Source organism: Pseudophryne corroboree, chromosome 7 (assembly GCF_028390025.1).
Source record: "Pseudophryne corroboree isolate aPseCor3 chromosome 7, aPseCor3.hap2, whole genome shotgun sequence".
NCBI lineage: Eukaryota > Metazoa > Chordata > Amphibia > Anura > Myobatrachidae > Pseudophryne > Pseudophryne corroboree.
In genome coordinates this window covers 31,763,988-31,777,254 of record NC_086450.1, presented here as the reverse complement: position 1 = coordinate 31,777,254, position 13,267 = coordinate 31,763,988, and the positions used below count along the sequence as shown (strand labels likewise).

General features: G+C 49.3%; 1 protein-coding gene across 1 annotated transcript in view; it reads right to left on the bottom strand.

Annotated features, from left to right (window-relative positions):
- Positions 1-11,858, bottom strand: part of ACTR3 (actin related protein 3) — a 44,392-nt gene extending 32,534 nt beyond the window's left edge. The window contains exon 1 of the mRNA XM_063932889.1: positions 11,749-11,858. Within this exon, the coding sequence (XP_063788959.1) occupies positions 11,749-11,792 (44 nt within the window). The 5' untranslated portion in view covers positions 11,793-11,858. The remainder of the gene's footprint in view (positions 1-11,748) is intronic.
- Between the last annotated feature and the right edge of the window lie 1,409 nt (positions 11,859-13,267).

The following is a 13,267-nucleotide window of genomic DNA, read 5'->3' as shown; positions in this document are numbered from 1 at the left end:
GCACAGATCTGATTATCGCATTGATGAACTCTCGTTACAAGCTCTATCCAGACAAATATTCGGTCACAGCTACTGTAGTAAAAAGCAGAAGAAGATGATAAAGCTGGTAAGTTCCTCTGATGGAATGGTCTAGATTCGCACAAGCTGTGCAGGACAGGGTATCAGACACGGCATCCCACACTGGGAAATGAGTTCTGTTACAAGAACCAGGCCATACATTTATATTGCACGTGTATGCGAGAACACAGAACAGACGCTACAGATCAGCGCTTCATCATTCAGTGGACGCCCTGCTCTATGTCCCCGCCATTCCTCTGATTTATACCTGTACAACCCCCATCCAGAACTCCTCACATGTGGCGGATAAACATCTATAACTAGCACTGTGTGCACTAAGAGCCCCCCCCCCCCCCCCCCCCCCATATTACAGTCCCTTTCTCCAGAGCTGTAATATGCTGCAGCCGCCTCCCTGTGCAGCTATTAGAGGACGTGGAGAATGTAAAGTAGGAACTGCTGCTTATGACTCACATCCACTTTTATCATCAGCAAAGCGGAAGCTCACATTAATATGTAGAGAGAGGAGAACACTGGGCCAGTGTCCCCACATGCCGAAACTTAGAGTACTAGCAATGCTTAGGGCGGGGATATCATCATGCGGCCCTCCAGCTGCTGTGGTACTACACATCCCAGCATGCCCTAAAACAGATTTAACATGCAATAGTAGCAAAGCTGTGTCAGGGCATGCTGGGCTGTGTAGTTGCACGGCGGCTGGAAGGCCGCATGTTGAATACCCCAGGTATACAGTTTTACCTAAATGAGAAAATCTTTTAGGACCACAACAATGTTTGTCTGGCAGCAGCAAGTGTGCAGGGAAAGTCACAGAAACTGCCCCAGACCAATCATCTAATACCGAGCTATACAGACACACACTGGATTATCATATACTGAGCTACACAGACACACACTGGATTATCATATACTGAGCTACACAGACACACACTGGATTATCATATACTGAGCTATACAGACACACACTGGATCATCATATACTGAGCTACACAGACACACACTGGATTATCATATACTGAGCTATACAGACACACACTGGATCATCATATACTGAGCTACACAGACACACACTGGATTATCATATACTGAGCTACACAGACACACACTGGATTATCATATACTGAGCTACACAGACACACACTGGATTATCATATACTGAGCTATACAGACACACACTGGATCATCATATACTGAGCTACACAGACACACACTGGATTATCATATACTGAGCTATACAGACACACACTGGATCATCATATACTGAGCTACACAGACACACACTGGATTATCATATACTGAGCTATACAGACACACACTGGATCATCATATACTGAGCTACACAGACACACACTGGATTATCATATACTGAGCTATACAGACACACACTGGATCATCATATACTGAGCTACACAGACACACACTGGATTATCATATACTGAGCTATACAGACACACACTGGATAATCATATACTGAGCTACACAGACACACACTGGATTATCATATACCGAGCTATACAGACACACACTGGATTATCATATACTGAGCTACACAGACACACACTGGATTATCATGTACTGAGCTATACAGACACACTGGATCATCATATACTGAGCTACACACACACTGGATTATCATATACTGAGCTACACAGACACACTGGATCATCATATACTGAGCTATACAGACACACACTGGATTATCATATACTGAGCTATACAGACACACACTGGATCATCATATACTGAGCTACACAGACACACACTGGATCATCATATACTGAGCTACACACACACTGGATTATCATATACTGAGCTACACAGACACACACTGGATCATCATATACTGAGCTATACAGACACACACTGGATTATCATATACTGAGCTATACAGACACACACTGGATTATCATATACTGAGCTACACAGACACACACTGGATTATCACATACTGAGCTACACAGACACACACTGGATCATCATATACTGAGCTACACAGACACTGGATTATCATGTACTGAGCTATACAGACACACACTGGATTATCATATACTGAGCTACACAGACACACACTGGATTATCATATACTGAGCTACACAGACACTGGATTATCATATACTGAGCTATACAGACACACACTGGATTATCACATACTGAGCTATACAGACACACACTGGATTATCACATACTGAGCTATACAGACACACACTGGATTATCATATACAGACACACACTGGATTATCACATACTGAGCTATACAGACACACACTGGATTATCATATACTGAGCTACACAGACACACACTGGATTATCACATACTGAGCTACACAGACACACACTGGATCATCATATACTGAGCTATACAGACACACACTGGATCATCATATACTGAGCTACACAGACACACACTGGATTATCACATACTGAGCTACACAGACACACACTGGATTATCATATACTGAGCTACACAGACACACACTGGATTATCATATACTGAGCTACACAGACACACTGGATTATCATATACTGAGCTATACAGACACACTGGATTATCATATACTGAGCTACACAGACACACACTGGATTATCACATACTGAGCTATACAGACACACTGGATTATCATATACTGAGCTATACAGACACACACTGGATTATCATATACTGAGCTACACAGACACACACTGGATTATCATATACTGAGCTACACAGACACACTGGATTATCATATACTGAGCTACACAGACACTGGATTATCATGTACTGAGCTATACAGACACACTGGATCATCATATACTGAGCTATACAGACACACACTGGATTATCATATACTGAGCTACACAGACACACTGGATTATCATATACTGAGCTACACAGACACACTGGATTATCATATACTGAGCTATACAGACACACACTGGATTTTCATATACTGACCTATACAGACACACTGGATTATCATATACTGAGCTATACAGACACACTGGATTATCATATACTGAGCTACACAGACACACACTGGATTATCATATACTGAGCTACACAGACACACTGGATTATCATATACTGAGCTACACAGACACACACTGGTTCATCATATACTGAGCTACACAGACACACACTGGATCATCATATACTGAGCTATACAGACACACTGGATTATCATATACTGAGCTACACAGACACACTGGATCATCATATACTGAGCTACACAGACACACACTGGATCATCATATACTGAGCTACACAGACACACTGGATTATCATGTACTGAGCTACACAGACACACACTGGATTATCATATACTGAGCTATACAGACACACACTGGATTATCATATACTGAGCTACACAGACACACACTGGATTATCACACACTGAGCTATACAGACACACTGGATCATCATATACTGAGCTATACAGACACACACTGGATTATCATATACTGAGCTATACAGACACACACTGGATTATCATATACTGAGCTACACAGACACACACTGGATTATCACACACTGAGCTATACAGACACACTGGATCATCATATACTGAGCTACACAGACACACACTGGATTATCATATACTGAGCTACACAGACACACACTGGATTATTACACACTGAGTACACAGACACACACTGGATCATCATATACTGAGCTATACAGACACACACTGTATTATCACACACTGAGCTACACAGACACACACTGGATTATCATATACTGAGCTACAGAGACACACTGGATTATCATATACTGAGCTACACAGACACACACTGGATTATCATATACTGAGCTACACAGACACACTGGATTATCATATACTGAGCTACACAGACACACTGGATCATCATATACTGAGCTACACAGACACTGGATTATCATATACTGAGCTACACAGACACACACTGGATCATATACTGAGCTATACAGACACACACTGGATCATCATATACTGAGCTACACAGACACACACTGGATTATCATATACTGAGCTATACAGACACACACTGGATTATCATATACTGACCTATACAGACACACTGGATTATCAGCAAGTGATGAACGCACTGGCTCCTGCCCTCTGCACAGTATGCCACTAGTGCCCCACCCACTGCGCAGTTCCCATAGCACAGTATGCCACTAGTGCCCCGCACAGTGCGCAACAGCTCCCACAGCACAGTATGCCACTAGTGCCCCGCACACTGAGCAACAACAGCTCTCACAGCACAGTATGCCACTAGTGCCCCGCACACTGCACAACAGCTCCCACAGCACAATATGCCACTAGTGCCCCGCACACTGCGCAACAGCTCCCACAGCACAGTATGCCACTAGTGCCCAGCACACTGCGCAACAACAGCTCCCAGAGGACAGTATGCCACTAGTGCCCCGCACACTGCGCAACAGGTCCCACAGGACAGTATGCCACTAGTGCCTCACACACCGCGCAACAGCTCCCACAGCACAGTACGCCACTAGTGCCCCGCACACTGCACAACAGCTCCCACAGCACAGTAAGCCACTAGTGCCCCGCACACTGCGCAACAGCTCCCACAGCACAGTACGCCACTAGTGCCCCGCACACTGCACAACAGCTCCCACAGCACAGTATGCCACTAGTGCCCCGCACACTGCGCAACAGCTCCCACAGCACAATATGCCACTAGTGCCCCGCACACTGCACAACAGCTCCCACAGCACAGTAAGCCACTAGTGCCCCGCACACTGCGCAACAGCTCCCACAGCACAGTACGCCACTAGTGCCCCGCACACTGCACAACAGCTCCCACAGCACAGTATGCCACTAGTGCCCCGCACACTGCGCAACAGCTCCCACAGCACAATATGCCACTAGTGCCCCGCACACTGCACAACAGCTCCCACAGCACAGTATGCCACTAGTGCCCCGTACACTGCGCAACAGCTCCCACAGCACAGTATGCCACTAGTGCCCCGCACACTGCGCAACACCTCCCACAGCACAATATGCCACTAGTGCCCCGCACACTGCGCAACAGCTCCCACTGCACAGTATGCCACTAGTGCCCCACCCACTGCGCAACCACAACAGCTTCAGGTCATTTCAGCTGTCAACAGGAGCAATCATTTTTTTTAAAATAATTATAGGTTAGAAAATGTTGGACCTTGTCCCGTCATCATAATACTATGTGTATATGAAGGATATGAGATAGCGCAGGTTGTAAATATCCTCTCACAGCCCTGACAAGTCAGTAAAAAATATTTTCACAGGTTATCAACATCATCGCTGCATTCAGCTGCAGTGTAAACATACTGGTATACCTACACATGCCTTAATACCAGCACTGTGGCACGCTCACTGTATACAGCGCAGAAATAGCAGCCACGCAGCACATTCACTGTACACAGCGCAGAAATAATAGCCACGCAGCAAGCTCACTGCATACAGCCCAGAAATCCCAGCACTGCAGCACGCTCACTGCATACAGCGCAGAAATCCCAGCACTGCAGCACGCTCACTGCATACAGCGCAGAAATCCCAGCACTGCAGCACGCTCACTGCATACAGCGCAGAAATCCCAGCACTGCAGCACGCTCACTGCATACAGCGCAGAAATCCCAGCACTGCAGCACGCTCACTGCATACAGCGCAGAAATCCCAGCACTGCAGCACGCTCACTATATACAGCGCAGAAATCCCAGCACTGCAGCACGCTCACTGCATACAGCGCAGAAATCCCAGCACTGCAGCACGCTCACTGCATACAGCGCAGAAATCCCAGCACTGCAGCACGCTCACTGCATACAGCGCAGAAATCCCAGCACTGCAGCACGCTCACTATATACAGCGCAGAAATCCCAGCACTGCAGCACGCTCACTGCATACAGCGCAGAAATCCCAGCACTGCAGCACGCTCACTGCATACAGCGCAGAAATCCCAGCACTGCAGCACGCTCACTGCATACAGCGCAGAAATCCCAGCACTGCAGCACGCTCACTGCATACAGCGCAGAAATCCCAGCACTGCAGCACGCTCACTATATACAGCGCAGAAATCCCAGCACTGCAGCACGCTCACTGCATACAGCGCAGAAATCCCAGCACTGCAGCACGCTCACTATATACAGCGCAGAAATCTCAGCACTGCAGCACGCTCACTATATACAGCGCAGAAATCCTAGCACTGCAGCATGCTCGCTGTATACAGCACAGAAATCCCAGCACTGCAGCACACTCACTATATACAGCGCAGAAATCCCAGCACTGCAGCATGCTCGCTGTATACAGCACAGAAATCCCAGCACTGCAGTACGCTCACTGCATGCTGCAAATAAATACCACTACTGTAATACCAGCACTCACTACATAATGCAGGCAGTGCTCTGCACGCTCACTGCATTCAGCGCAGTATACCAGCACTGCAGCACTCACTATATACAGCGCAGAAATCCCAGCACTGCAGCACGCTGACTGCATACAGCGCAGAAATCCCAGCACTGCAGCACGCTCACTGCATACAGCGCAGAAATACCAGCACTGCAGCACGCTCACTGCATACAGCGCAGAAATCCCAGCACGCTCACTATATACAGCGCAGAAATCCAGCACTGCAGCACGCTCACAATATACAGCGCAGGAATCCCAGCACTGCAGCAAGCTCACTATATACAGCGCAGAAATCCCAGCACTGCAGCACGCTCACTATATACAGCGCAGAAATCCCAGCACTGCAGCACGCTCACTATATACAGCGCAGAAATCCCAGCACTGCAGCACGCTCACTATATACAGCGCAGAAATCCCAGCACTGCAGCACGCTCACTATATACAGCGCAGAAATCCCAGCACTGCAGCACGCTCACTATATACAGCGCAGAAATCCCAGCACTGCAGCATGCTCTCCGTATACAGCACAGAAATCCCAGCACTGCAGTACGCTCACTGCATACTGCAAATAAATACCACTACTGTAATACCAGCACTCACTACATAATGCAGGCAGTACTCTGCACGCTCACTGCATTCAGCGCAGTATACCAGCACTGCAGCACTCACTGTATACAGCGCAGAAATACCAGCACTGCAGCACGCTCACTGTATACAGCGCAGAAATACCAGCACTGCAGCACGCTCACTATATACAGTGCAGAAATACCAGCACTGCAGCATGCTCACTATATACAGCGCAGTAATAACACCACTGCAGCATGCTCACTGTATACAGCGCAGAAATACCAGCACTGCAGCACGCTCGCTCACTGTATACAGCGCAGAAATAGCAGCACTGCAGTACGCTCACTGCATACAGCGCAGAAATACCAGCCACGCAGCACACTCACTGTATACAGCCAGAAATAACAGCACGCTAAACTCTATACAGCGCAGAAATAACAGCACTGCAGCACGCTCACTGTATACAGCGAATAAATACCACTACTGTAGCACACTCACAGTATGCAGTGCAGAAATATTAGCATTGCTGCAAGCTCAGTGCATACAGCAAAGTAGTACCTGACTTGCAGCATGCTCATTCCATACAGCACAAAATACCAGCACTCACTGCATATTGCAGGCAGAGCTTTGCACGCTCACTGAATTCAGCACAGTATACCAGCACTGCAGCACGCTCACTGCACACAGCACAGAAATACCAGCACTGCAGCAGCTCACTGCATACAGTGCAGAATACAAGCACTGCAGCGCAGACATACTGCATACAAAACAACATACCAGCACATTCACTGCAATCGTTGCAGAATACCAGCACTACTGCACGCTCACTGCATACAGCGCAGAATACCAGCACTGCAGCACGCTTACTGCACACAGCACAGAAATACCAGCACTACTGCACGCTCACTGCATACAGCGCAGATATACCAAACCTGCAGCACGCTCACTGCATACGGAGCCTGATTCAGATGTGGTTGCAGTAAACATCGTTGCTACTTTCAAGGAAGCAGCAGCAATGCTTACACATGGTAATGCAGCAGGAGGCGTCTAGTATAAATAGACTCATCCTGCATGCATGTCTGATGCACATTATCGGCCCGCTGAGTGACCCTCAGTCCGACCGCTGCAGCTCTGTCGCCGAATCCAGGAACACTGTCAAAAAACTGGAACTTGGCACTCCCAGAAAACGGAGGCGACATGCCACTGTTTTGTGAAACGGAGCCCATCGCCACCCCCAAGCGGCTGCAGACTGTCACTCACAGCTGCTTTACAATAGAGGACGCAGAACCCTTAGTGTACATACACTGTATACCAGACACCGGTACACTGCCTCCTTTCCAGGATAGCAACCGGACCTGAATCAGGACCACAGTGCACATCATACAGTGCAGAATACCAGTGCTTTGCACACTCACTGCATACTGTAATGCAGAATACTAGAGTTGCTTTGCACACTCACTGCATACAGTGCAGAATACCTTCAGTGCTTTGCACACTCACTCCATACAGTGATGCAGAGTACTAGTGCTGCTTTGCACACTCACTGCATACAGTGCTGAATACCTTCAGTGCTTTGCACGCTCACTCCATACAGTGATGCAGAATACAAGCAATGCCTTACATACTTGCAGCATTCAGTGCAGAATGCCAACAATACTCTGCACACAGTATAGGACAGCAGCAGTGCTTAGCACAGAGAGAACGCTGCATCTTGCACAATCACTGAACATAATGTGGAACCACAGCTCTGGCCTGCACACTTCCTGTCCACTAAATGTATGAAGAGAAAACTTCCTTATAAGTAGAGGAGAGAAAAGGCAGGAAGTTATTATGTGGCCCAACCTATATCTCCTCCACCCCACTGCACACCTGACCTCAGGAATGCCGATCCTATCACTAACCCCCACAGACGTGGGTCTCTCTGCATTCCCCAGTCCCAGAGATTTCTGGGCAAGCTGAACGGGCGCCTGGAATCCTATTCTTCTGACCAGCTCTCACAGCAATTAGAACACAGCATCAACGTCCCAGCTATGTATACAGAACAGAAGGCCAGAATTCACACACCGTGCAGAGATGCATTTCCGCTACTTTGCCCCATAGAGTTCAAGCGTCAATCCCTGCAATCCCCATTCATAGGTGTGCACGGCCTATAGTGACCCATACACACCCCAAGTGAGAACGCCAGCGCCTCAGTTCCCAGACACAAACTATGCATAACACGTTGCAGATCTCTCTTTACAGGGATATCAGATCTACCAGGAACACCAGACTCTCCCAAGCAGACCGATGCAGCATCCCCCGGAAACATAACTGACCATACAACTGATAAATATTACATGTCCCATAAACATAGATATAAGCCAGACGCAATGTGAAGACACTGGCACAATCCTATGGACAATATAACACTCTGCCTCTACATAACGGCAATAGGAGGACATCACTGTTTCGGGCTGCTTGCTGCCTCACCATGTACTACGTCACCCCCATATCAAGCATTCATGTATCCCACATCAACATTTGCACAGTGTGTGTGCCCTCCTCACCCAACATAACCATGCCCACTGGTGTGCCCTCCTTACCCAACATAAACACGCCCACTGGTGTACCCTCCTCACCCAGCATAAACATGCCCACTGGTGTGCCCTCCTCACCCAGCATAAACATGCCCACTGGTGTGCCCTCCTCACCCAGCATAACCATGCCCACTGGTGTGCCCTCCTCACCCAACATAACCATGCCCACTGGTGTGCCCTCCTCACCCAGCATAACCATGCCCACTGGTGTGCCCTCCTCACCCAGCATAACCATGCCCACTGGTGTGCCCTCCTCACCCAACATAACCATGCCCACTGGTGTGCCCTCCTCACCCAGCATAACAATGCCCACTGGTGTGCCCTCCTCACCCAACATAACCATGCCCACTGGTGTGTCCTCCTCACCCAACATAACCATGCCCACTGGTGTGCCCACCTCACCCAACATAACCATGCCCCCTGGTGTGCCCTCCTCACCCAACATAACCATGCCCCCTGGTGTGCCCTCCCCACCCAGCATAAACATGCCCACTGGTGTGCCCTCCCCACCCAGCATAAACATGCCCACTGGTGTGCCCTCCTCACCCAGCATAAACATGCCCACTGGTGTGCCCTCCTCACCCAACATAAACATGCCCACTGGTGTGCCCTCCTCACCCAGCATAAACATGCCACTGGTGTGCCCTCCTCACCCAACATAAACATGCCCACTGGTGTGCCCTCCTCACCCAGCATAAACATGCCACTGGTGTGCTATCCTCACCCAACATAAACATTGGCCAGCATACACCACACACCTACTCCCCACTATGTCAATCCCACCCATCATACACCCACCACTGCGTGCTCTCCTCACCCATCACATACCTCCCTCACCACTGAGTGCCATCCCCACCCATCATCACTATGTACCCTTCATACACCACGATGTGCCCTCCTTACCCATCATACACCCCATAAACACTATGTGCCCTCTTTACCCATCAAACAAACAGTCAACACTGTGTCCACTTCACCCATCATACAATCCCTCCCCACCCACCATACACCTGTTCCCTGCGCTGGTCACACATTGGCTCACCACTGTACCCTCATCAGCCATCATACACCCACTCACCACTGTGTGCCCTCCTGACCCATAACACACTTGTCCCCCTCACCCGTTATACACCCACTCACCACTCCATGCCCATTCCACACCCGCTCACCACTGGGCCTTCCCCGCCCATTACATACAGGCAGACCACCGTGCTCTCCTCACCCATCATATAGGGGTGAGGTGGACAGGTGTACAAGGGTGAGTGGATGCCCTCGTCACCCACTCACCACCATGCCTTCCTCACCCATCATACACCTACTCACTACTCTGTGCACGCCTTGCCCATTCTACACCCACTTACCTCACACCAGCTCCCCATTGTGCCCTCCAGTCCTCACCAGTCATACACCCACTCACCACTGTGTGCCCCTAACCCATCATACACCCACTCAACTCACCCATCATACAGCAGCACACCCTGTGCCCGCCTCACCCATCATACACCAAGTCCCCACTGTGTGCCCCTCACCCATCATACACACCACCCTGCCTCCTCACCCATCAAACACACACTCACCTCACCCATAATACACAGGCAGACCACCCTGCCTCCTCACCCATCATATACAGGCACACCACCTGTCTCCTCACCCATCATACACCCACTCACCTCACCCATCATACAGCAGCACACACTGTGCCCGCCTCACCCATCATACACCAAGTCACCACTGTGTGCCCCTCACCCATCATACACACCACCCTGCCTCCTCACCCATCATACACCCACTCACCTCACCCATCATACAGCAGCACACACTGTGCCCGCCTCACCCATCATACACCAAGTCACCACTGTGTGCCCCTCACCCATCATACACCCACTCACCCATCATACACACCACCCTGCCTCCTCACCCATCATACACCCACTCACCTCACCAATCATACAGCAGCACACCCTGTGCCCGCCTCACCCATCATACACCCACTCAGCCCTAATACACAGGCAGACCACCCTGCCTCCTCACCCATCACACACCCGCCCCTCACACATCGGAATGATGCCCGGCAGTGCTGATATGACACATGTAAGCGCCTTTCTAGCCCCTCACACACCCGCCCTGCCCCCGCCACAGGTACAGCAGAAGGCCCTCTGAGGGCGCTGTCTCACCCCGTGCCGCAGTCTACCACACAGGCCGGGAGCCGGGCAGCCATGTCCTATATCGGGAGCGGCTTCCGCACAGACTGACAGCAAGATGGCGGCCAATACCCAGGCTGAGGAAACCAGAAGGGAGAGGTAACCAATCAGAGTCTGGGAGCTGACCCCGAGCAGCCAATCATCGTCATAGCAGCAATGAGATACAGCTAATCAGTGCATGCAAGCTGAGGCGCTGTAACCAATCGTTTGAGACTGCAAAGTTACTGTAGCCAATCACAGGAGAGAGATGAGCCGCCGTGGCCAATCATAGCTGTCGGCGGAGCCGCTGTCACAGCGAACGATGGAAAAAGTGGCTAACCAATCGCATCGGCCACAAGCGGGGGCGTGAGCCAATGAGAAATAAGCGCCAGTTAGAAAGTGGGGACGTGACTAACAATATCCCAGATTGTTATAATATGTTATTATTGTTAATATTATTATTATTATTATTATTATTATTAATATTATTATTATTATTATTATTATAGCAGCTATTCAATTCACCGGTATTACTGTATAAACTGATAATATCAGTGACAGTATATAGTCAGTGAGCGTGGCTGCAGATACCTCCCAGCATTGCTGAATTCAGGGCTATGTCCTGTGACCATGACTTCTGTCTTGTCCCTGTCATCTCTGTCCTGGCCCTGCCCCCTCTGTACTATCCCTATCATCTTCTGTCCTGTCCCAGTCATCTGTCACTTCTGTCCTGTCCCAGTCATCTCTGCCCTGGCCCTGTCATCTTCTGTCCTGTCCCTTTCATCTCTGTCCTGGCCCTGCCCTCTCTGTCCTGTCCCTGTAATTTTCTGTCACTTCTGTCCTGTCCCTGTCATCTTCTGTCCTGTCCCTGTCATCTCTGTCCTGGCCCTGTCATCTCTGTCACTTCTGTCCTGTCCCAGTCATCTCTGCCCTGGCCCTGCCCCCTCTGTCCTGCTCCTATCATTTTCGGGATCCGGTCTGAAGATCGACAGTGTCTAGGTCGACAATGTTTAGGTCGACCACTATATGTCGACAGTCACTAAGTCGACATGGATGGAAGGTCGACATGGTTTCTAGGTCGACATGTGCTAGGTCGACAGGTCTAAAGGTCGACATGAGTTTTTCAAAAAAAAATTCTTTTTTGAATTTTTTCATACTTAACGATCCACGTGGACTACGATTGGAACAGTAAAGTGTGCCGAGCAAAGCGGTAGCGGAGCGAAGGCACCATGCCCGAAGCATGGCGAGCGAAGCGAGCCATGCGAGGGGACGCGGTGCACTAATTTGGGATCCCGGTCACTCTACGAAGAAAACTACACCAAAAAAAAAATCCTCATGTCGACCTTTAGACCTAGCACATGTCGACCTTGAAACCCTGTCGACCTTCCACCCATGTCGACCTAGTGACTGTCGACCTATAGTGGTCGACCTAAACATTGTCGACCTAGACACTGTCGATTTGATGAACCACACCCTCATTTTCTTTAGAGATGAGCGCCTGAAATTTTTCGGG